The sequence below is a fragment of the Neofelis nebulosa genome, chromosome 4 (genome assembly GCF_028018385.1).
Source record: "Neofelis nebulosa isolate mNeoNeb1 chromosome 4, mNeoNeb1.pri, whole genome shotgun sequence".
NCBI lineage: Eukaryota > Metazoa > Chordata > Mammalia > Carnivora > Felidae > Neofelis > Neofelis nebulosa.
Window position 1 is genome coordinate 26,081,649 of NC_080785.1, and position 26,052 is coordinate 26,107,700.

General features: G+C 37.0%; 1 protein-coding gene across 7 annotated transcripts in view; it reads left to right on the top strand.

Moving 5' to 3' along the window:
- Positions 1-26,052, top strand: part of GRM8 (glutamate metabotropic receptor 8) — a 778,872-nt gene that overhangs the window by 501,053 nt on the left and 251,767 nt on the right. The window contains exons 8-9 of one of the 7 annotated variants that reach the window (XM_058724419.1): positions 6,494-6,533; positions 8,418-11,590. The exons of 5 other annotated variants lie outside the window; for them this stretch is intronic. In XM_058724419.1, the coding sequence (XP_058580402.1) occupies positions 6,494-6,533; positions 8,418-8,586 (209 nt within the window). In that variant the 3' untranslated portion in view covers positions 8,587-11,590. Of the gene's footprint in view, positions 1-6,493; positions 6,944-8,417; positions 11,591-26,052 lie in introns of those variants that run through there. One more of the 7 variants, XM_058724420.1, reaches the window with a different exon arrangement.

Genomic DNA, 26,052 nt, shown 5'->3' on the forward strand with positions numbered 1-26,052 from the left:
AGTACATAGAACATGCCTAATAAAGAGATAGATATAATGTATTATATATGAAGGATATTTTATCAATAGAGATATAATGATTAGTACTTAGGTCATCTTATGAGGATGATGAGGTGGGTGGATTGGGACTGAGCACTTGGGAATCTTCAGAAAGAGACAGAATTAAAAAGCACTATATACAAGGATCATTTTGGGAATGAACAAGACAGATGGAAATGATGCTTCTCACCATGGCATCAATCAACAAGGTTTCCCCAGCAGTGTCAGCTTCTTTGATATAGGAACAGAAATGTGATTGTGCTCACAACATTCTCAAAGTAGATGGGAAAGTGCTTTACTACTGATATGGGCATCTGATGAGTATAGAGTGTATCAAATGGGGCTCATTCTCTCATTATTTCTTCTGTTTCCTTTAAAATTATGTATTTTTTTAATGAAGGAAAGAACTTAATGGGATAGCTCCCATGTTATTAAGGGTAATTATTTTCTAGTGGTATTTTGCTTCAGAAAGAAATCTACCCGAAAATTATAATGGAGACTTGATTATTTTTCTCTTTAAGGTTATTAACTCTTATAATTACATTAAAGTTTAATCAAGAAGTTAGTTTGAAAGTGAAGGCTATGAATGAGAAAATTCTTTTTAATTCGGGTGCCTAATTGTTAACACTTTTGGGATTTGGGTTTTCTCAGTCTTTGGAATGTGTTTGAAAACCACAACTATAAAATATCTTGTCTTTTGGACTATATAAACACCTTTGACTGTAGCTAAGGGAACAATTACCAAATTTTATTTAAAAAATATTTATGGAGTGTATATTAATTACATTTATTTGAAAATGTCATACACATGCATTTAACATTTATTGAGTGTCAATTATATACCTGAACTATGCTATTTGTATTTTGTCCCTCTTCCATTTTTCACTTCTTCTTTTCCTTTCTTCATTTTCCTTTGTATCTTAAACTTCTTTCCCACTCCTTTTATCCTCTTTTCATCACAATAATTCTCTATTTGCTCTTGTGATCATTCACTAATCAATATAGTGACAAGTGGCTAGGAGCATGAGCTTTTGAGTTGAGATAGAGATGAGCTAAAATTCTAGCTCTCCCACTGAGGTGGTAAGTCCTTGGGTAAGTCATTTATATTTTATAAACCCTTATATTCTCATCTTTGGATGGGAATAATAATCATACCTACCTTGAAGTGTTACTGTGACCATTTAATGAGAGAATTCACCCTTAAGGGCTTGGCACAATGCCTGGCACCTTGTGAATAATCAACAAGTCATAACTATTATTTTTTTCCTTCCACCACCTGACAAGAATAAAGCCTCTGAATACGTTCACTGATTTTCAACCATACACACTTTAACACCCCTCAGATCACACCCATTCATACACATTCTCCCACACTTTAGATTTCAAAGCATCTGGTAACTCTCTTATAGTCAGTAATACTGCGTTGTCTGAAATTAATTAACTTCTTATTTCTTCAGGGCTTAATTAACCTATTTTTAAGGATTGTTAGGTTTTTTAGTTTACCTTTTCTCTCTTCTCTTGGAGTTACCTTCTGAGTCCATCATTTCTTATTAGTGCCATAGGGTGAGGTACAGGAAAAAGAGGACATAAAGCCCATACTAGTCCATTTTGTGCAGAGCAAAACGACATAATAGGTAAAGAGGTGGAGGCTGTTGCATGAAATTGTGTTCAGAGAATGTGTTCGGGAATATACCTCCTATGTTAAGAAACTCTTCAGAAACTCGCTTTGACATAGGATGTAAAGGAGACACGTATGACCTGTGCAAAAAATTTAGCTGGAGGTCATTGGGCACACTCAGCTCCACTAGAAAGAACTGTTGTACAGTGAACAAATCATTCTGTTGTCTGTGCCCACAAAACACAGAAGGATGGACTTCACGTTATAGAATTAGTTAAAACTCAGAAGCCCTATTCACTTTTAATAGTAATTCAAACAGGAATGAAAATGCACATTTTGGCAGGTAGTAGGGGTCTGGTAAAAGTCTCCCAGAAAGATATTTACTAATTCCTACATTACTCTTCATCCTGTTTAAGAAAGCTCTAACACTCCCCAGATCTTCTGTTTTCCTTGCTGGATGTCTAGCTTACATAGGTGTCCCTGTGATTTATCCTAGCTCACGAGTAACACTACGGAATTCTAGCCTGTTGAGTGATACATCCAAAAGGCCATTCCTCCCGGGTCCTTGGAGCTCTCTTAATTTCCTTTTAGATCTCTATCCTTATACTAACTGCAGTCTTATGTAAACATTTCTGTACCCTCATTTCTATCCCCTCTTTGCTTCTATCAAAACTTAATGAAGAACTAAGTTTATTGCCTTCTTTTTTTTGACTTTTGAAAAGGCATAGCAAAAAGTCTATAGCTCCATGAATTTTCACAAACTGAGAACACCCAGACCAATATCCAGAACACCCAGCCAAACCCCAGAATCCTCCACTGGTCCCTCAAAACCCTCCTGTGCTCCCTTTAGTCACTTTCCTGACTTCTAACAGCATAGACAAAGGCTACCTGCCTTTATACTCCTATAAATGAAATTATGTAATCTGTACTCTTTCACATTTGGCTTCATTTCACTGCAATTTTTAATAAAGAGGAAGTAAAGCACATACCTATCATTATTTCTCTCTATTAACATTAGATTCAGTTATTTAAATTTACTTCATAATATATTCAGTATTTAATTTTTAAAGCCCAAAGAATTATTTTATAAAATAATAACATTTGATATCTATTAATGAGGTTTAAAATGTATGAAAAATTAAAATTTTAGTACAATACCTATAATCTCCTAGAAAGTGGTAAAGAAAATATTACATTCAAGAATCTTATGTTGGTCATGTTCTCATAATTTTTTGAAATAGTAGACTTCCAGAAGTTAGGTTCATGGCAAAACAGAGTGGAAAGTACAAAGAATTCCCATTTTGCCTTTTGTGCTCACCCATACACAGCTTCCCTCATTATCAATATCTGGAACAGAGTGCTATATTCGTTACAGTCGATGAACTTACATTGACACGTTATTATCGTCTGAAGTTTGCAGAGTTCATTTTTTTTCTAACAGAGAAATGTGTAGTAAAGGTTATATTTCAGAGCTTAGGGAAACCAACAAGGAAAGGTGCTATCCTCCTGGGCTCGTAACAGTGGGGAGATTTACCACCCTAGACCTAAAGGAACAGGGTAAGAAGTGGTTACTAGAATCTGAAGAAACCAGATATACCTATAGGTGAGGGTTGCCAGGTAAAATCTGTGGCATTTAGTTGAAGAATGTAGTCAACTGCTCAGACCACACAATGAAGGAAGCAGAAGAAATACTTCTCTCTCCTCTCTTCCTACCTATCTATCTTTTGCTCTTCTCTCTTGTTGTAGACAAACAGAACAGAAATCAAGAAATCTTTGTTGTAGACAAACAGAAATCAAGAGCCCAGTTGACACAGTCTATAAAACTTTTGCCTCCCAGGTCCAAAGCAGGATGAGGGGTATTTTGGAAGGATAACAGGAAATATCCAGCAGAGTGAATTGCTCTTTTAAGGAAATATCTTTTGCTCCTGGAATAGTTTTATACAAAACTGAAATTGAAACTAAAAATAGCATATGTAACAAGTTGTTAAAAAAGATTCCTTTTTTTCATTTTTTAAACTTTCATTCCTTTTGGAAAGGAGCTGAACTTTTGTAATTGCCCCCCTCAACCCCATATTGTTTGCTTAGTTAAATCTCTGTGACAAAAATGTTTGTATGTGTTTGGGTATGTAAATATAACTCTGTGGATAGAAGCCACATTTTGTTCCCAGTTATCAACTCAAGAATAGTGATTCACCTTTAGGCTATTATGTACAGTTATCAAAATACATGTAGAGTTCATTCTTGATGTGTATTCTATGGGTTTTGACAAATGTATAATAACACGTATCTGCCAATATAATGTCATACAGAATGGTTTCACTGCCTTAAAAATCCTCTATGCTTTGCCTGTTCATTCTTCTCTTCCCCCAACCAATGGCAACCACCAATCTTTTTACTATTTCCATAGTTTTGCCTTTTCCAGAATGTCATATAGTTGAAATTAGACAATATGTAGGCTTTTCAGATTGGCTTATTTCACTTAATAATATGCATTTAAGCTTGTCTTTTCATCATTTGATTGCTCATTTCTTTTTAGCACTGAATAATATTCCATTGTCTGGATCTCCTACAGTGTTTTATCTATTCATCTATTAAGGGACATCTTGGTTGCTTCCAAGTTTTGGCAATTATGATCCAAGCTGCTATAAACATTTATGCGCAGGTTTTTGTGTGGATCTAGGTTTTTTTAATTATTTGGTTCAATACCAAAGAACAGGATTGCCAGATCATATAGTAAGATTACATTTAGTTTTGTTTTTTTTTTTAAAAAATTTTTTTTTTCAACGTTTTTTATTTATTTTTGGGACAGAGAGAGACAAAGCATGAACGGGGCAGGGGCAGAGAGAGAGGGAGACACAGAATCGGAAACAGGCTCCAGGCTCCGAGCCATCAGCCCAGAGCCTGACGCGGGGCTCGAACTCACGGACCGTGAGATCGTGACCTGGCTGAAGTCGGACGCTTAACCGACTGCGCCACCCAGGCGCCCCTACATTTAGTTTTGTAAGCAGCTGCCAAACTATCTTCCAAAGTGGCTGTACTAGCTTTGATATCGACCAGCAATGAATGGGAGTTCCTGTTGCTTCACATGCCTTGCCAGCATTGATTGTTGTCGGTGTTCTGTATTCTAGATATTCTAATAGGTATGCGGTGGCCTTAATTTGTAATGGCTTGTAATGTTAAGCATCTTTTATAAGATTATTTTCCATCTGTAGATCTTCTTTGTTGAGATATCTTTTCAGGCCTCTTGTCCAGGTTTATTTGGGTTGTTCATTTTCCTATTGTTTACTTTTAAGAATTCTTCATGTATTTTGGATAATAGTCCTTTATCAGATGTATCTTTTGTAAATATTTTCTCCTAGTCTGACTTGTGTTCTCATTCTCTTGGTGTTGTCTTTTGCACACAGGAAGTTTTAATTGTAATGAAGTCCATCTTATCAATTATTTCTTTTATGGATTATGCCTTTGGTGTTATATCTAAAAGGTCATCACCATATACAGGATCATCTGGGTTTTCTCCTGTGTATGAGTTTTATAGTTTTAATTTTATTTTGAATTTGAGGGTTTTTTTTCCTGAAGGGTATAAGGTCTGTGTCTAGATTTATTTTTTTGCATGTAGATGTCTGGTTGTTCCAGTACTGTTTGTTGAACTTACTTTTTTTTTAAATTTGGTTAGAGGTCATATTTTTGTATTGGCATCAGCCAAAATCATGGTTCTAAAATATTATTTTTAAATTAATCTCAGAAAATTATTATAGAAAACAGTTTCAGCTGACTCCTTGAAGATTTTTGTTCATACTCAATTGTTTAAATGTCATTAGAAGTAAAGTCAAACATTCTTTGTGGCCCAAATGTAATTGTGTGTGTTATTATTGTTATGGTTGTTTCTGTGATTATTGGGGCTGAAGGGGCATAAATATAATATTTAAAAAATGGTGAAAGAAATAAAATCAGTAAAATTGAATTGAGAAACTACCCAGTGAAAATATTGATACATAGACTTATACACTGTTCAGATGTTGGGCATTTGAATAAAGAATATGGATATTAACTGTGACTCCTGAAGTATATTTCACCTTCCAGGAAACAGCATTCTCATGACTGTTTCAATTTTAATCAGGATCATGAAAAAAATACTCCTCAGTTGCCTAACTCCATCCATCTCTACCCTGGGAAGTGGAGAGAAGGAAAATATACTCTTCCAGCTACTTCTCTAGGATAATTCCAAAATATACAGAACATCAATGTAGGGCCTAGCAATTTTTTTTCTTTAGTGTGTAATGCTTTTGTTTTACTGGGGAAGAAAGCACATTTCTTTTCCTGATTTAGCTGTTAATGACAACATATCAGAATTGTCACAAATTCGAGAATCACTATATTCTAGAATGCTAAGAGGCATTTGAGAAAACTTTCAGTGCTTTGCACATTGTACACATTTCCGGAAATAAGTGCTCTCTGATTTTTCTATCCCCATGTTTATCTTTTAAAACGACACTGGTCCTCTGTAAAAAAGCGTCAGACTACGTTTCAGGACATTTGTTTCCCTGTAGTAGTTAAATTAGAATTAGTTTGGCATATCTTTTTGATCCTACGCAATATACTTCAACCAAAACCAAAAAGAGAACTGACACTTTTTGTACACAAAGTATTTGGGATAAGGCAGGGGAATGGCATTTTCCCACTATTAAAGTCTGCAATTAACTAGTAGATTTGGGAGAGAAAGATTTTCCTTTCTTTTTAAACACGCTGTATATGGGCACAAACTATCAGATATTGTTAAAAAATAATGAGATTTTTATTGCAATGTTTGCATAATATTTTCTTTTTATACCTTTACAGGTTGTGTGCTTCATCAGTTTGAACCATCTGAGCCTTTAAAGTGAGCAGCAGATGCGTAATTTAAATAATACTTCTTTGGACAATTATATGCTAATGTATGAGTAAACAAACACCATTTCCTGTTGGATTTTTTTTAAGCATTACTTTAAGTCATCTTTTGGCTTTTGAGCATGATAGCAATGTGCTTCACTGGTATTGGAGCAGAAAATAACCAGTCCATAAATTTTCTAGTAACCTCCATGCACAAATGTTTATGAAAATTAAATACCACCTTTAGCAAACTCAAGGATGGTTTCAGCCGAATAGCTTTAAGTTCTGCAACAGATATAACTAGAAAGTAAATTTCTAGTCCCAAAAGTTTCTAAGTTTACAGTGGACTACACACACACACACACACACACACACACACGCACACACGCACATACATACACACACTCCTCTTTACATAGAAATAAAGAAAATAATAAAAAAATAATAAAGTGACATGGTGGAAAAAGAAAGGATATGTTTCCTTGCCATTGTCAAAATAAACTTTCTAACTCCATAGAGGTTGAGGAAGAGTAGAATTTTTTAATTGCTTCATATCTTTGAACAAGGACTCAGATAAATCAAATGACATTTGAGCTTGTGTTAACTTTGTCTGGCATTTACAAAAAAATGCTTCCAGAGCCATTTCACTACCTATTTTATTATTTTTTGTTAATCTTAAGAATTGACAATGCTAAGAATCAGAAATGTTCAGAGTATTGTGATCAACATTCATCTTCTTTACTACATTTTTAAAGTGTCGTAACTTAGGCATGATGTGTTTGTAGATGAGTGTAATGCACTATTTGAAAATTTTAGCGATTTACTGCAGATTTTAGATACTTCATTCTTAATGGCCCATATGTTCAGCTTAGGTGATCTGTGGCCTCATTTGATAGTACGAGGCACCACGCTTAGAAATTCAACCTAACATAAAAAATTAACCCTGCACATGCAAGAGTTCTTCGAAATCATAATACCTGATTAGCTTCTCCATCTCTGTCATTTGATATGAATTAGGAATCAGATGTTGAATGCCATGGTGTTCTCCAGTGATATTTCCTAAGGTTTCACATACTTCCTTTTGTGAATCAAGGAATATGATTTCCTAATCACTGTGATTAAAAAGACTTTTCATGGTTTCCTGGCAAAGACAATGTCACAGAGACATAAAATTGATTAATTCCAGCATGGGTTCAGATCACTTGAAATGTAGAGTAGTAGGGGTCAAATAAAGTGAGCTATGTACTGGTTAGGGAAAAACAATTTAAATGCTTAAAACTTTTGCATATTTTCTGTCATCAGGGACTTTAAATCACCAAAATTCTATTAGTTTTTGGAGGTGAAAAATAATTTTTGTATTTGAGATTTATATTCAAACAAATGTATATGTGTAAAGATGATAAGCCCATAACAATAATTTCTCAGATGTTTTATTTTGTATCTCAGTGGAAGTTTTCTTTTGATGATAAATTTTAAGTTTATCCATATTGAGTTTTTTAGGGCTAATTACTTTGAGTTGAAATATAATAATAATCCTAGGCATCTTAATGCTTTTTATCTTAAAGTACTTTTGTATACATACGAACAGGATATATAAATATACACATACACACACACACACACACACACACACACACACACACAAAATCTCTCATTAGCCCTAACAGTCATATGTGGGAGGAAAAGTAAGTGGGTGTTCTTATGCCATTTGATAACATAAATGTATAAAAGTTAAGTTAAATATTCAAAACTTGCAGATAGGAAGTTAAGGAATTGGGACTAGACTGAGAATTTTCAATTCTATGTTAAATCCTCCAGATATCAAAGGAACTGAAATAGGTCATTGTTCTCAAGGCAGCCTATTAAAATTGTTCATTCTTCATTCATTTACCAGGTTATTTATTCAACAGATTGCTAATGAATGCCTACTCTGTACTATCTTTATTAGGATCATCACCAGCAGTGGCACGCAAAGGGCAGTCCCTGCCCTCAGGAGGATGCAGTTCAGTGGGGCAAGCAGTTGTTTACAAATAACTACAAAATGTGAAGTATTAGGGTGCTGACCTAGAGACTATCTTGGGAGGAGGAGGGCACGGCTGATCAGATAGAGAAGTCGGTGACTTGATGACATCATCACGAAAGTGGTGGTACTTAAACTGAGACCTGAATTCTGAAAAGGACAAGAACCTAGGAAAAGCTAATATAAAAGTCTTAAGACAGAAAAGAGACTTTTTGTCACTACCATGCTGAATTCTTCTGTCAATGGACTCAGATCCTTTTTGCTAGAAAGTATGTTACTTCCCCCAAATTCTCAAAGTGGCACATGTAGTGTAAACACTTAGTAGAAACTCAGGAAGGCCTCCCAGGGTGTAAGCATGCGCTCTACGTGAGCTTGCACTCCATTCCACTGAAGTTGGGAAGTACTGATTTTAAACGTGTTTTCTTTAAAGTTCACACTGTGAACACGCTACTACTGAAGAGTGAAGAAATATTGTGTCTTGCAAATATTTCCCAGATGATAATATCAGTGGTTGGCAAGTATGCTATAGCAAACTCTATCTGGTAATGATTAGTCACATGTTAATTTTCACAGCAATTTCAACAACTGCTGTGAGCTTATATGGAAAGTAAACTGTCTGCACTCTGTGTCATCATTGAGTCCCATGTGCCCAAGGAGAAAGAGGTTGGTTTGGATGGATCAGATTTGAACTTTGATGCTGTGTTCCTGGGTGGAGTCATCCTCTGGCCAAAAGCAGTAAACAGGGCTCTCAGTGGAGGGTTCCCTGAAAGAGCAGTGATAATGAGGTGCTGGGATGATCTCTCTAAACAGGCCAGAGCCATCTAGCTTTCATTCTGTAGATGTGTTTTCTTGCTATTGACAAAAGATCACCATCCTGGTCTGAGAAGGATAGGGGCAGGTTGGCCTCCTTCAAGGCAAACCAGACCTTGCTTGTGTAGCTGGTTCATTTTCTCAACTAACATATGGACAAGGATTCCTCCATATCATATTGTCTTCCCTAGTTTGTGAGGTTCCACCATGGAGTTTGTGGCCAAAGTCACAGCTAATAATGCAGTCTAATCTAATCCAATCCAATCTAATAATAATAAGTGACTTCTTTTGTATACTTTATTCATGTTTCCTTGGAGGCCTTTATAGGAGGAGGATAGGTTAAGCCAAGGCAGACCTTGTGTATTCCCAGTTTTCCTATCCAAATAATCTCTTCAGTGCAAGTCCTTTAAAGAATCTCAAACTAAATTTAGGTTAAGATAAATTAAAATACATACACCCATGCATAATGCAGACATAGATACATGATATAGAAGGTTGTAGTAGATATAAGAAATATCCTTCTAACATAATGTTTAATTTATCTCTCTCCATTGTAACATAAACCAGGAAATTAAGAACACAGCAATAACAAAAAATAAAGAAGCCTTACAAAACTGAGAAGTGGAGGATGACTCTGTTGACTTTTTAAAAAAATTTTTTAAATGTTTTTATTTATTTTTGAGACAGAGAGAGACAGAGCATGAGCAGGGGAGGGGCAGAGAGAAAGGGAGACACGGAATCTGAAGCAGGGTCCAGGCTCTGAGCTGTCAGCACAGAGCCTGACGCAGGGCTTGAACTCACAGACCGTAAGATCATGACCTGAGCCGAAGTCAGATGCTCAACCAACTGAGCCACCCAGGTGCTCCATACTCTGTTGACTTTTAAAGTTGTAGTAAAGTATAACTCCTGGATTTAAAATCTGAGTTTTGTATTTTATTCAATAGCATTTTTCTTATTTCTCCTGAAATTTCCAGTGGAAAAATAGGCTAATAGAAATACTAACATTTATTGAGTCCTTATGATGTGCCAGGCATATTTTTAAGCATCTTTTGTGTATTACCCCATTTAATCCTCAAAATAATCTGATGAAGTAGGAACAATTTTTATCCCTATTTCTGCAGATGAGGAAACTGAAGTATAGGCTCTAGTTTACTTACCAAGTAAAGTGGTACAGCCAGGACTTGAGCCCTGGGAGACTTACTTAGCCTAGAGGTGCATGGCTAATGACTGTGGTGGTTATGGTAATTACTATGGTAACCACCTGTAATGATAACTGCTATTGTAGAAACAGAGGGAAACTTATTAGTGAAAAAACTGTGTATTTAAAAGAAAAAAACAAAGAACATTTATAGTTTCAATAGAACAGTGGGGCTCATGGAGTCAGATTAGTTCTCTGTGGCTATGCAGGTGATGTGAGACAAAATGAAAACTGACTGAAGGAAAACCAAAACCAAAAAAGGTCATTTCTGGGACCCCTGGCTGGCTCAGTTGGTACAGCAGGTGACTCTTGATCTTGGGGTTGTGAGTTCAAGCCCCGCATTGGTGGAGATTACATTAAAAAATAAATTAAAAACCAACAAACGTTGTTTCCAAGAGTTGGAAGACAATGAATAAAATAAATGTGAAGTCAAGGTAAATCTTTTGGAAGTTCATTACAGTCATTTATGAGTCTTGGATATTAGCATCCATGACTTTACTGAGGCTGAGAAATGGGCATTAAGTTTCCTTCCAGCCCAGTAATTTTTACCTAATAAGCTTCATTGCTGTAAAATGTACATACAATAAAGCCAACTAGTTTTAAGTGTACAATTTGATGTGTTTTTTATGAATGAATACAATTAGATAACCACCCCCACAATCATGTTATTGAACATATTCATCACTCTTGATGGTCCTTCCTGCCTCTTTCATTTCGTCCCTCCCTGGAAACCACTGATCTGCTTTCTGTCAGTATATTTTTGCCTTTTCAAAAATCAATACGAATGGAATTATACATTTTGCAATTTTTGTATCTGGCTTCTTCTACTTAGCATAAAGCTTTTGCAATTTACCTGCGTTGTGTCTGTCAATAGTTCATTGCCTTTTTTTTCATGAATATATCACAATTTGTATTTCAATTAACTGGTGGATGGAATCTGGATTATTTTCAGCTTCCTCCATTATGAATAAAGCTTCTACAAACACACAAGTACAACTTTTGTGTGGACATATGCTTTTGTTTCTCCTGGGTACATAGTTTGGAGTGGCATTGCTGGAATGTATGGGAAGAATATATTTAACTTTTATCAGAAACTGTCAAACTGTTTTTCTAAAGTGACTGTTCCATTTTGCATTCCTAACAGCAATGTCTGACTGTTCCAGTTGCTGCACTCTTCTCCAACACTTGATTATGTCAGTCATTTTAATTTCAGGCATACTAGTGGGTGTATGGTGATTTCTCACTGTGAATCTACCTGCATGTGTTCATTTCTCTGATTACTAATTGTCTTATGTATTTTTCCATATGCTAATTTGCCATTTCTGTATCTTCTTTGTTTCTTCAAATCTCTTACTCATTTTAAAAGCTGATTTGATTTATTTTTTTAAAGTTTATTTATTTTGAGAGAGAGAGAAAGAGAGAGGGGCAGAGAGAGAGAGAGAGTGAGAGAGAACCCCAAGAAGGCAGCACAGAGACCGACGCAGGTCTCAAACCCATGAACCAGCCATGAGGTCATGACCTGAGCCAAAGTCAAGAGTCCAGGGCTTAACCAACTGAGCAACCCAGGCACCCCTGAATTAATTTCTTATTATTGAATTGTAAAAGTTCTTTATTCTAGAAATGAGTCTTTTATTTTATATAAATATACACAAATAAATATGTGTATATATTTCACACAAATATTTTTTTCTTTTCATTTTTATAATGGTGTCATTTGACAAACATTTTTAATTTTGGTGAAGGCCAGTTTATCAACCTTTTATTTTATGCATCTTACCTTTTTTGTCCTAGCTAAGAAATTTGTGTCTAACTCAAGATTACAAAAGTTTCTCCCGGAAGTTTTATAGTTTTACCTCTTACATTTAAGTCTGTGATCAATAGAAAGGTAATTTTGAATATGGTATGAAGTAAGGTTTGGGGTTCATTTCTTAAAATATACTCATCCTGTTGTTCTGCCACCATTTTTTTTTTTTTTTCAACGTTTTTTATTTATTTTTGGGACAGAGAGAGACAGAGCATGAACGGGGGAGGGGCAGAGAGAGGGAGACACAGAATCGGAAACAGGCTCCAGGCTCTGAGCCATCAGCCCAGAGCCTGACGCGGGGCTCGAACTCACGGACCGCGAGATCGTGACCTGGCTGAAGTCGGACGCTTAACCGACTGCGCCACCCAGGCGCCCCCTGCCACCATTTTTTGAACAGACTGCCCATTTCCCATTGAATATCCTTTTGCTGAAAATCATTTGAACACATATGTGTGAGTATATGTCTGGACTTGCTATCTTGTTCCATATGTTTATATGTTTATGCTTATGCTAATTTCACACTGTCTTGATTACAATAGCTTTAGATTAGGTTTTGAAGTCAGGTAGTAAATTGTTTTTATTTTTAAAAATTACTTTGCTAGTCTGTCTTTTGCATTCTACATATCAATTTTAGAATTTGTCAATTTGTAAAAAAGGACCTCTATGATTTTAATTGGGATAGAATTGAATCTGTAGCTCGATTTGGAGAAAACTGACATCTTAAAAACACTGAATCTTTTCATCTATGCACATGGTATATCTTTCCATTTATTTAGATATTTTTAAATTTCTCTCTATGGTGTAGTTTTCGGTGTAAAGATGTTGCACATATTTTGTTAAATTTACACCAATAATTTCATATGCTTGACAGTCTTTCTTGTAAATGCAATTAGTTTTTTAAATTTCCATGTCTAAATTCTTGTTGCTAGTAGAAATATTAATTTTTGTATTCTCACTTTCTATGAAGCAATCATTATTAACTCACATTTTAGCTATTTTTTTTTAGTTTCCATGGGCTTTTCTACATAAACAATCATATTGTCTATAAATAAAGACAGTATTACTTTTTCCTTTCGTATATGTATGCTGTTCAATTTTTCTTTCTGCTTTGTAATACTGACTAGGACCTCTAGTACAATGTTGAATAACGGTAGCAAAATCAAGCATCCTTGCTTTTCTTTATCTTTGTCTGAAATAATTCCATCTTTTACCATTTGGTATGACATACCAACCTGGATAAATCTAGAAAACATGAGCTATATAAACTAGCTGCAGTATAGTGTGACATATGATACAATAAAACTATAATTATGTAAACATTAATACATAGGATATATTTCTATACAGATAGACAGACACATATATAAAATGAATTAAAACATACATAGGAGTGACAAATACCTAGGATGGTGGTTATCTCTGGGAAGCAAAGAGGAGAGGAGAGGAGAGGGGTTGGAAAAAGTTCACTATTCTTCAATTGTATTTGTATTTCTTTCTTTTTTTCACTTGAAACAAAACTAAAGGGAAGAGAAGAGAACAAGTAGTGTTTCCATAATTGGAGAAAATAGGAAGAACTTTATAGGCATGTAATTAGTATCATAAGAAATGTAAGCATGAGGGGGCGCCTGAGTGGCTCAGTCGGTTAAGCGTCCGACTTCAGCTCAGGTCACGATCTCGCGGTCCGTGAGTTCGAGCCCCGCTTCGGGCTCTGGGCTGATGGCTCGGAGCCTGGAGCCTGCTTCCGATTCTGTGTCTCCCTCTCTCTCTGCCCCTCCCCCGTTCATGCTCTGTCTCTCTCTGTCTCAAAAATAAATAAACGTTAAAAAAAAAAAAAAGAAATGTAAGCATGAAAAAAACTGGACAGGATATTGTAAGTATTTTTTTTTTTTTTTTGGTGAGTAATGAGAAATAAGATTGGCTAATATGTTGGCATGAGAATATGGATATTAGTGAAAACCAAGTAGAATAATTTAGATCTGCTACTGTAAGCAAAAGAGAGTCGTTTTAGTTTCTTGCTGTGTTATGAGGATTCTATTTCTAGTAAGTTATCATCAAATAAATTATTTGGTCCTGATTGTAAATCTTTATCTGAACCAAGGGATCTGATCTTTTTAGAGGGACTAGCTGAACAGGTCACTTAAATGTATAAAATTGGAAGGAGATTAAGACCACAGAAGATGGGGCTAGTAGCTAGCAAATGTATTCCTTTCAACATTTTTAAATTCAAATGTAAATGTTTTGTTTGCCCAACAAAATATTCTTGCAGAGGGAGTTATAATGAAGACACTAAGAGCGTATCATACACAAGTCATCTGTCTCTGTAAAAGTAACATCAATACATACAACTATCTTTTGTTACCAAGCATTCTGAGGTAAACTGAAGTGTGATTTGACATTTAATCATGCTGAATGTGTACTGTGTGGAGAACAGTGAACACACACATTGGTGTTCAAAGATATGATTCGACTAGCACGGTGCTCTATAAAAGCTTATATTTCAATTAGGAGTTAAAAATATAGGCATTAAAACTTAACAAGCAAAACAAAGTAGTATGAAGAAACATGTGTTCTATGTTTCCTTTATATTCTTTGTTACAAAATATGTACAAAACTAGAAAATAGAAACACAATTTTGATTATGTATACCTTGTGTGAAAGATAACTGCTCATCAATATATTTCGTGTTTTATTGAGAATTTTAGATGTTAAAAATGTTAATTTAACTTTCTGTTACTAATTATAAATTTTTTAACTTTTAGGGCAGTAGTTATGATGTCTCAGTAAAGCAATAATATCTAAATCAGAAAATTTCATTGTTTATTCCATGCAACACTGAGTGAATTTCCTTGTTATTGATAAATCTATAGCCTTCCATTCTGAAAAATGTATAATCTTAGGTAACATTTAATAACTCTTATGATTTATTGGTATAATTTTTGTAATGTGAATGCTGTGTTAAAATAGGGAAGTATTTCTGTGGCTATGGACATACTTCAAAGGTTAGTTTTTGTTATTTTTGTCTAATTCACAGGGAGTGTAGTATTTAAAATATGACTCAATTCTTCTAGATTTTCCTTTTGAGGTTTTCCATGGTAAGTTTAAAAATATATGTACCTCATCTATTTTAAATAACCACATTAGAACTCTGATTATAGCATTTTATGATAAGGGACTCTTTGCCATTTTAAGAAGCAGTCCTCTCTTAGCTTTCTGTAGGGAGATGAATGTGTGCAAATCAATAAGAGAATTTTCAGAAGATACAAGTGTACAATCTATCTGTTTCTTAGTTTTGCTAATGAATTACAATGAAGTCTTAAGTAGAGTATATACTGAATATATGGAATATAGTCAGAATTGCTTTTTGTTGTGAGGATGACATTTAATTTAATATTTGGAAGGAGAGAAATAGAAGATAAGAGCAACAATTTATGAAAATTCAGTGTACAGGAAGAAATTCAATAATCATGTGTTAGGGAGAATAGGTTTACAAACAGAGGTTGTACCATGGAATAAAATCAAAAGGAATGAAATTTCACAGCTATGGTTTGCCATCACAAAAGTTAAAAAAAAAAAAAAAAGCTCTTCATGTTTTACATTTACCTAGTGTTAATATTAGGGGAAAAAGCAGAGCATAAGGGCAATAATCACCATTAATTGAGCATATGCAATTTAGTGAATGGTTTCAATTTTGGACATATTAGAGCTCTCTGAGGATCATCCAAGTGAAGATGTATAGGAAGCAGCTACCAAATACACTCAGGCACACAGACACAAAGTCAAACACACATCTTTCAATGTGGAAGAGAAATGGGAATATATAGAAAGATATATCATCATATGGATAGTGATGGAAACTGAGTGTTCTGATGACAGGACCCATGTCTTATGTTTTTGTTTTTCCCTATTGCACCTGGCCCATAGCAGGAACTGAGAAATAGTTGTTGAATAAATGGTATATAGATCCTTGAATCTGTATCCCAAGATTCCTACTCAACAGAAAGAGAAATAGCATTGCCAGAGAATTTGTCTCTTTTCTATCAAGTTATGTAGATTCCTAACATATATTTTCTAAATCAGAAGTTTGCAAACATTTTGGTCCTAGCAACTTTTACACATACAATTATTAAGAACCCCCAAAAGCCTTTGTTTTTATGTATTATATGTATTGATTATCCACACTAGAACTTGAAAATGATAAAATTTAAAATATTTGTTTATTAATTCACTGAAAATAATAATAAACCAATTACATTTTGATATAAATAATGTTTCAATGAAAATGATTATTTTACAAGAAGAAAAAGTTTTATGAGAAGAACAGTATTTTTGACACTTTTACAAATCTCTTTAATGTGTGGACTAATAGAATAGAGCTTGCATTCTCATTTCTATTGCATTCAATCTGTTGCAATTTGAAATTCTAAGTGAAGAATATTGAAAAAAATCTGGTCTCTCACAGATACGTAGTGAAAGGGAAGACTATGCTTTTTATTATTTTTTTAATGTTTATTTATTTTTTGAGAGAGCATGAGCCCTAGAAGGGCAGAAAGAGAGGAGGATAGAGGATCCGAAGCAGGTTCTGGACTGACAGCCCCAAGCCTGACACAGAGCTCAAACTCATGAACAGTGAGGTCATGACCTGAACCAAAGTCAGGTGCTCAACTGACTGTGCCACCCAAATGCCCCGAAAGAGAAAAGTATGTTAATAGCTTTTTTAGATTATCATTGATACCATACCACAATTTGACAAATATTATTTCATAAAGGTTAGTTCCAATCTAGAATCTGAGACTATATCATTCAACTTAAAATCTATTGGTCTATGTTGTGCTTTGAATGAATCCTTTAACTATGAAAGATTTTGAAATTTTTCAATAACATTGGCTCGCTGAGTTACACATCTGTTTCAACTGTTGGAACATTTTGTTACATAATACCAACATTATATTTGTTTTTTTAAATAAATTTTATTTATTTATGTTGACAGAGAGAGCATGAACAGGGGAGGGGCAGAGAGAGGGAGAGAGAGAACCCCACATAGTGCAGAACCCGATGCAGGGTTCAAACCCACGAACCATGAGATCATGACCTGAGCCAAAATCAAGAGTCTGACGCTTAACTGACTGATCCACTCAGTGCCCCAACATTATATTTGTTAATATCACCATCAATATAATCAGAAAGTCTGATCAGAAATAAGTCTGATAAGAGTTGTGGGGGATACTGATTTTTACTTGAAAGCTCAAGATTTATCATCGGCCAAAATTTCTAACAGGTTTACTTTGTTCATTTTTGAGAAAAAACTTCCAAATACCCAAGTCCTGTAATTGTGGTTAATCTGTCAGTAGTTTTCCAAGTAAAAATGCTGTGCCATTTACAAGGTACCTAGTTCCACTCCCAACTGGAATGATCACATTGGTGCCCCCGTCACCTCATCTTCCTGGAGTCAAACATCATCGTGTCTGTGACAGAAGTGCTCTGTGTGTACGTTACATTTCATCATGCAAGTTATTATGAAGATTTTTATTCCAGTCAAGACATTAAAAATCAATAAATTTTACTGCTTCATCAAAGCTATCCCTCAGCGAAACTGTTTTTTGGTTTTTTGGTTTTGTTTTTGTTTGTTTGTTTGTTTGTTTGTTTTTACTGCAAGTGTGTAGCAAAGAGGAATATACCGACAACTAGTATAGCTTGGCTCCACTGCCTTCTTCATGCTAAGATATCAGCAGTTTTACCCTCCATTGCCTTTTTTTTCCCTTTTATTTTAACCATCAGTGCAAATATCAATATAGTAGAAGAGGCAAATACAGCTTTAATAATGCTATGAAAATAGTTTCTACCTAGTGGATCACCTGAAAGGGGACCCTGAGAGGCATTCGTCTAAATAATATATCTGCATAAGTATTATTGTATGAGGAAGTATTGTATGAGGAAGTATCTCTGCATAAGTATTATTGTATGTAAGAGGAAGAAAAAAGTATTGTGCAAGTAAGTAAGTAAATGCTACTGTTAGAGAAGCAGCTCAAACATTATTTCATCATATAATTTCTTTAAGGAATATCAAGGTAGAAAGATGTTATGTTTAGCCATGGTTGGATTTCCTCTTCATTTTCTTTTTATTTATTTATTTATTTATTTATTTTTTATTTTTTAATATATGAAATTTACTGTCAAATTGGTTTCCATACAACACCCAGTGCTCATCCCAAAAGGTGCCCTCCTCAATACCCATCACCCACCCTGCCCTCCCTCCCACCCCCCATCAACCCTCAGTTTGTTCTCGGTTTTTAACAGTCTCTTATGCTTTGGCTCTCTCCCACTCTAACCTCTTTTTTTTTTTTTTTTTTTTCCCTTCCCCTCCCCCATGGGTTTCTGTTACGTTTCTCAGGATCCACATAAGAGTGAAACCATATGGTATCTGTCTTTCTCTGTATGGCTTATTTCACTTAGCATCACACTCTCCAGTTCCATCCACGTTGCTACAAAAGGCCATATTTCATTCTTTCTCATTGCCACGTAGTATTCCATTGTGTATATAAACCACAATTTCTTTATCCATTCATCAGTTGATGGACATTTAGGCTCTTTCCATAATTTGGCGATTGTTGAGAGTGCTGCTATAAACATTGGGGTACAAGTGCCCCTATGCATCAGTACTCCTGTATCCCTTGGATAAATTCCTAGCAGTGCTATTGCTGGGTCATAGGGTAGGTCTATTTTTAATTTTCTGAGGAACCTCCACACTGCTTTCCAGAGCGGCTGCACCAATTTGCATTCCCACCAACAGTGCAAGAGGGTTCCCGTCTCTCCACATCCTCTCCAGCATCTATAGTCTCCTGATTTCTTCATTTTGGCCACTCTGACTGGCGTGAGGTGGTATCTGAGTGTGGTTTTGATTTGTATTTCCCTGATGAGGAGCGACGTTGAACATCTTTTCATGTGCCTGTTGGCCATCCGAATGTCTTCTTTAGAGAAGTGTCTATTCATGTTTTCTGCCCATTTCTTCACTGGGTTATTTGTTTTTCGGGTGTGGAGTTTGATGAGCTCTTTATAGATTTTGGATACTAGCCCTTTGTCCGATGTGTCATTTGCAAATATCTTTTCCCATTCCGTTGGTTGCCTTTTAGTTTTGTTGGTTGTTTCCTTTGCTGTGCAGAAGCTTTTTATCTTCATAAGGTCCCAGTAATTCACTTTTGCTTTTAATTCCCTTGCCTTTGGGGATGTGCCGAGTAAGAGATTGCTACGGCTGAGGTCAGAGAGGTCTTTTCCTGCTTTCTCCTCTAAGGTTTTGATGGTTTCCTGTCTCACATTCAGGTCCTTTATCCATTTTGAGTTTATTTTTGTGAATGGTGTGAGAAAGTGGTCTAGTTTCAACCTTCTGCATGTTGCTGTCCAGTTCTCCCAGCACCATTTGTTAAAGAGACTGTCTTTTTTCCATTGGATGTTCTTTCCTGCTTTGTCAAAAATGAGTTGGCCATACGTTTGTGGGTCTAGTTCTGGGGTTTCTATTCGATTCCATTGGTCTATGTGTCTGTTTTTATGCCAATACCATGCTGTCTTGATGATGACAGCTTTGTAGTAGAGGCTAAAGTCTGGGATTGTGATGCCTCCTGCTTTGGTCTTCTTCTTCAAAATTACTTTGGCTATTCGGGGCCTTTTGTGGTTCCATATGAATTTTAGGATTGCTTGTTCTAGTTTCAAGAAGAATGCTGGTGCAATTTTGATTGGGATTGCATTGAATGTGTAGATAGCTTTGGGTAGTATTGACATTTTGACAATATTTATTCTTCCAATCCATGAGCAGGGAATGTCTTTCCATTTCTTTATATCTTCTTCAATTACCTGCATAAGCTTTCTATAGTTTTCAGCATACAGATCTTTTACATCTTTGGTTAGATTTATTCCTAGGTATTTTATGCTTCTTGGTGCAATTGTGAATGGGATCAGTTTCTTTATTTGTCTTTCTGTTGCTTCATTGTTAGTGTATAAGAATGCAACTGATTTCTGTACATTGATTTTGTATCCGGCAACTTTGCTGAATTCATGTATCAGTTCTAGCAGACTTTTGGTGGAGTCTATCGGATTTTCCATGTATAATATCATGTCATCTGCAAAAAGCGAAAGCTTGACTTCATCTTTGCCAATTTGGATGCCTTTGATTTCCTTTTGTTGTCTGATTGCTGATGCTAGAACTTCCAGCACTATATTAAACAACAGCGGTGAGAGTGGGCATCCCTGTCGTGTTCCTGATCTCAGGGAAAAAGCTCTCAGTTTTTCCCCATTGAGGATGATGTTAGCTGTGGGCTTTTCATAAATGGCTTTTATGATCTTTAAGTATGTTCCTTCTATCCCGACTTTCTCAAGGGTTTTTATTAAGAAAGGGTGCTGGATTTTGTCAAAGGCCTTTTCTGCATCGATTGACAGGATCATATGGTTCTTCTCTTTTTTTTTGTTAATGTGATGTATCACGTTGATCGATTTGTGAATGTTGAACCAGCCCTGCATCCCAGGAATGAATCCCACTTGATCATGGTGAATAATTCTTTTTATATGCTGTTGAATTCGATTTGCTAGTATCTTATTGAGAATTTTTGCATCCATATTCATCAGGGATATTGGCCTGTAGTTCTCTTTTTTTACTGGGTCTCTGTCTGGTTTAGGAATCAAAGTAATACTGGCTTCATAGAATGAGTCTGGAAGTTTTCCTTCCCTTTCTATTTCTTGGAATAGCTTGAGAAGGATAGGTATTATCTCTGCTTTAAACGTCTGGTAGAACTCCCCTGGGAAGCCATCTGGTCCTGGACTCTTATTTGTTGGGAGATTTTTGATAACCGATTCAATTTCTTCGCTGGTTATGGGTCTGTTCAAGCTTTCTATTTCCTCCTGATTGAGTTTTGGAAGAGTGTGGGTGTTTAGGAATTTGTCCATTTCTTCCAGGTTGTCCAATTTGTTGGCATATAATTTTTCATAGTATTCCCTGATAATTGTTTGTATCTCTGAGGGATTGGTTGTAATAATTCCATTTTCATTCATGATTTTATCTATTTGGGTCATCTCCCTTTTCTTTTTGAGAAGCCTGGCTAGAGGTTTGTCAATTTTGTTTATTTTTTCAAAAAACCAACTCTTGGTTTCGTTGATCTGCTCTACAGTTTTTTTAGATTCTATATTGTTTATTTCTGCTCTGATCTTTATTATTTCTCTTCTTCTGCTGGGTTTAGGCTGCCTTTGCTGTTCTGCTTCTATTTCCTTTAGGTGTGCTGTTAGATTTTGTATTTGGGATTTTTCTTGTTTCTTGAGATAGGCCTGGATTGCAATGTATTTTCCTCTCAGGACTGCCTTCGCTGCATCCCAAAGCGTTTGGATTGTTGTATTTTCATTTTCGTTTGTTTCCATATATTTTTTAATTTCTTCTCTAATTGCCTGGTTGACCCACTCATTCGTGAGTAGGGTGTTCTTTAACCTCCATGCTTTTGGAGGTTTTCCAGACTTTTTCCTGTGGTTGATTTCAAGCTTCATAGCATTGTGGTCTGAAAGTATGCATGGTATAATTTCAATTCTTGTAAACTTATGAAGGGCTGTTTTGTGACCCAGTATATGATCTATCTTGGAGAATGTTCCATGTGCACTCGAGAAGAAAGTATATTCTGTTGCTTTGGGATGCAGAGTTCTAAATATATCTGTCAAGTCCATCTGATCCAATGTATCATTCAGGGCCCTTGTTTCTTTATTGACTGTGTGTCTAGATGATCTATCCATTTCTGTAAGTGGGGTGTTAAAGTCCCCTGCAATGACCACATTCTTATCAATAAGGTTGCTTATGTTTATGAGTAACTGTTTTATATATCTGGGGGCTCCGGTATTTGGCGCATAGACATTTATAATTGTTAGCTCTTCCTGATGGATAGACCCTGTAATTATTATATAATGCCCTTCTTCATCTCTTGTTACAGCCTTTAATTTAAAGTCTAGTTTGTCTGATATAAGTATGGCTACTCCAGCTTTCTTTTGGCTTCCAGTAGCATGATAAATAGTTCTCCATCCCCTCACTCTCAATCTAAAGGTGTCCTCAGATCTCAAATGAGTCTCTTGTAGACAGCAAATAGATGGGTCTTGTTTTTTTATCCATTCTGATACCCTATGTCTTTTGGTTGGCGCATTTAATCCATTTACATTCAGTGTTATTATAGAAAGATACGGGTTTAGAGTCATTGTGATGTCTGTATGTTTTATGCTTGTAGTGATGTCTCTGGTACTTTGTCTCACAGGATCCCCCTTAGGATCTCTTGTAGGGCTGGTTTCGTGGTGACAAATTCCTTCAGTTTTTGTTTGTTTGGGAAGACCTTTATCTCTCCTTCTATTCTAAATGACAGACTTGCTGGATAAAGGATTCTCGGCTGCATATTTTTTCTGTTTAGCACACTGAAGATATCGTGCCAAGCCTTTCTGGCCTGCCAAGTTTCAAAGGAGAGATCAGTCACGAGTCTTATAGGTCTCCCTTTATATGTGAGGGCACGTTTATCCCTTGCTGCTTTCAGAATTTTCTCTTTATCCTTGTATTTTGCCAGTTTCACTATGATATGTCGTGCAGAAGATCGATTCAAGTTACATCTGAAGGGAGTTCTCTGTGCCTCTTGGATTTCAATGCCTTTTTCCTTCCCCAGTTCAGGGAAGTTCTCAGCTATAATTTCTTCAAGGACCCCTTCAGCACCTTTCCCTCTCTCTTCCTCCTCTGGGATACCAATTATGCGTATATTATTTCTTTTTAGTGTATCACTTAGATCTCTAATTTTCCCCTCATACTCCTGGATTTTTTTATCTCTCTTTCTTTCAGCTTCCTCTTTCTCCATAACTTTATCTTCTAGTTCACCTGTTCTCTCCTCTGCCTCTTCAATCCGAGCCGTCGTGGTTTCCATTTTGTTTTGCATTTCGTTTAAAGCGTTTTTCAGCTCCTCGTGACTGTTCCTTAGTCCCTTGATCTCTGTAGCAAGAGATTCTCTGCTGTCCTGTATACTGTTTTCAAGCCCAGCGATTAATTTTATGACTATTATCCTAAATTCACTTTCTGTTATATTATTTAAATCCTTTTTGATCAGTTCATTAGCTTTTGTTATTTCCTGGAGATTCTTCTGAGGGGAATTCTTCCTTTTGGTCATTTTGGATAGTCCCTGGAGTGGTGAGGACCCGCAGGGCACTTCCCCCATGCTGTGGTGTATAACTGGAGTTGGTGGGCGGGGCCGCAGTCCGACCTGATGTCTGCCCCCAGCCCACCGCTGGGGCCACAGTCAGACTGGTGTGTGCCTTCCCCTCTCCTAGGGGCGGGATTCACTGTGGGGTGGTGTGGCCCGTCTGGTCTACTTGCACACTACCAGGCTTGTGGTGCTGGGGAGCTGGCGTATTAGCTGGGGTGGGTAGGCAAGGTGCACGGGGGCAGGAGGGGCAGGCTTAGCTCGCTTCTCCTTAGGTGATCCACTTCAGGAGGGGCCCTGTGGCAGCGGGAGGGAGTCAGATCCACTGCCGGAGGTTTGGCTCCGCAGAAGCACAGAGTTGGGTGTTTGCACGGAGCGAGCAAGTTCCCTGGCAGGAACTGGTTCTCTTTGGGATTTTGGCTGGGGGATGGGCGGGGGAGATGGCGCTGGCGAGCGCCTTTGTTCCCCGCCAAGCTGAGCTCTGCCGTCCGGGGGCTCAGCAGCTCTCCCTCCCTTTGTCCTCCAGCCTTCCCGCTTTCTGAGCAGAGCTGTTAACTTCTGACCTCCCAGACGCTAAGTCGCGCTTGCTGTCGGAACACAGTCCGTCCGGCCCCTCCGCTTTTGCCAGCCCGACTCGGGGGCTCTGCTTGGCCGGCGAGCCGCCCCTCCGCCCCGGCTCCCTCCCGCCAATCCGTGGAGCGCGCACCGCCTCGCCGCCCTTCCTACCCTCTTCCGTGGGCCTCTCGTCTGCGCTTGGCTCCGGAGACTCCGTTCTGCTAATCCTCTGGCGGTTTTCTGGGTTCTTTAGGCAGGTGTAGGTGGAATCTAAGTGATCAGCAGGACGCGCGGTGAGACCAGCGTCCTCCTACGCCGCCATCTTCCGGAACTCCCTCCTCTTCATTTTCACACCAGGTTTCTTCCCTTCCCTTCCCTTCCCTTCCCTTCCCTTCCCTTCCCTTCCCTTCTCTTCCCTTCCCTTCCCTTCCCTTCCCTTCCCTTCCCTTCCCTTCCCTTCCCTTCCCTTCCCTTCCCTTCCCTTCCCTTCCCTTCCCCTTCCCCTTCCCCTTCCCCTTCCCCTTCCCCTTTTTGTTCATGATTGAAATCTAGTTATGTATAATTTTAAAAACTTGTCAAAAGGGTCAGTGTAAGGTATCATATGAAAAGTGGATAATTTTCACAGCACCTGCACTGAAAAATTAGTCTCTGTCCTGGGATATTACCCTGTATGTCTTCAAATATTAAAAAATGAAAATGGTAGGGGTGTCTGGGTGGCTCAGTCTGTTAAGTATCTGACTTTGGCTCAGGTCATGATCTCACAGTTCGTGGGTTCGAGCCCTGCGTTGGGCTCTGTGCTGACAGCTCAGAGCCTGGAGCCTGCTTTGGATTCTGTGTCTCCCTCTCTCTCTGCCTCTCCCCTGCTCATGCTCTATCTCTCAAAAAATAAAATAAAACGTTAAAAAATTTTTTTAATTAAAATGGTAGACATTTTATTGGATCTGCATTACAATACATTAAACTATAAAATCTTTATATGGGAGAATGGCTTTTTAAACTGCCAATCAGTTGCATCCGTCCACTAAAATCTTACTACATATGACCTACTCAGTTTTGCACTAGTCTATTTTTCAGATACTAAAGATTTTACACTTTATTTTTCAGAGCATATTTTCATTTAGTGTGTGCCACAAACTGAGTTAAGGGTGTCATGACACGCATCACATGTTTGAAGTGGGTTTTGTTTTGGGCTCTATCCATGGCCATGGTGATCTGCAGTGTATCCATATTGTTTCAACAAATTTGTGTTGAATATCCACTGCATGCAAGAGAGCAGTTCAGTCTCTGTGAGAAAAAAATGAAGATATGTAAGATAAATTCCCTCCCACCAGGCAGCTTGAAACCTAGTGGAAAGTCAACCTCTAAAAATTTCCAATTATCAAGATATATCAGAATGAATTAGTGACTAGGATTAGTAATAGAAGTATACATGGATAATTGTTCTGTGGGAGCCCAGTGGAGGGAATGATGCATTCTGACTGGGAAATTTAGGGAAAGGAGAAATAGCATTTGGCCAGGTTTTATAGGAGCAAGTTAGATTTCACTGGGTGAAGATGGGGTTTGTGGGTTACATTCTAGGCAGAAAAAGAGAGCAGGAGTGTAGGCACAGAGAAGCAAAATACTTGGCATGTTTGGTAATGGCAAGTTGTCAGTGGGACACAGTGGGACACAGTGGGAGAGGTAGTTGAGAGGGTGGTCTTTTAAGTAGTGGCATGTGTGGTTCTGGTAGGGGCGATGGTAATGAACAGAGGTTAATCCTTGAAATGTTCACCCTAGATCTTTTTTTCTTTCTCCAGATTTATTGAGATATAATTGTGTACATTTAAGGTGTATAGCATGAAGATTTGATATATGTATGTATTTCAAGGTGAAGACCATCGTAAGATTAGTTAACACCAGTTTTGTGTGTGGGTGTGTGTGTGTGTGGAGAACTTTGAAGATCTACTCTCTTAGCAA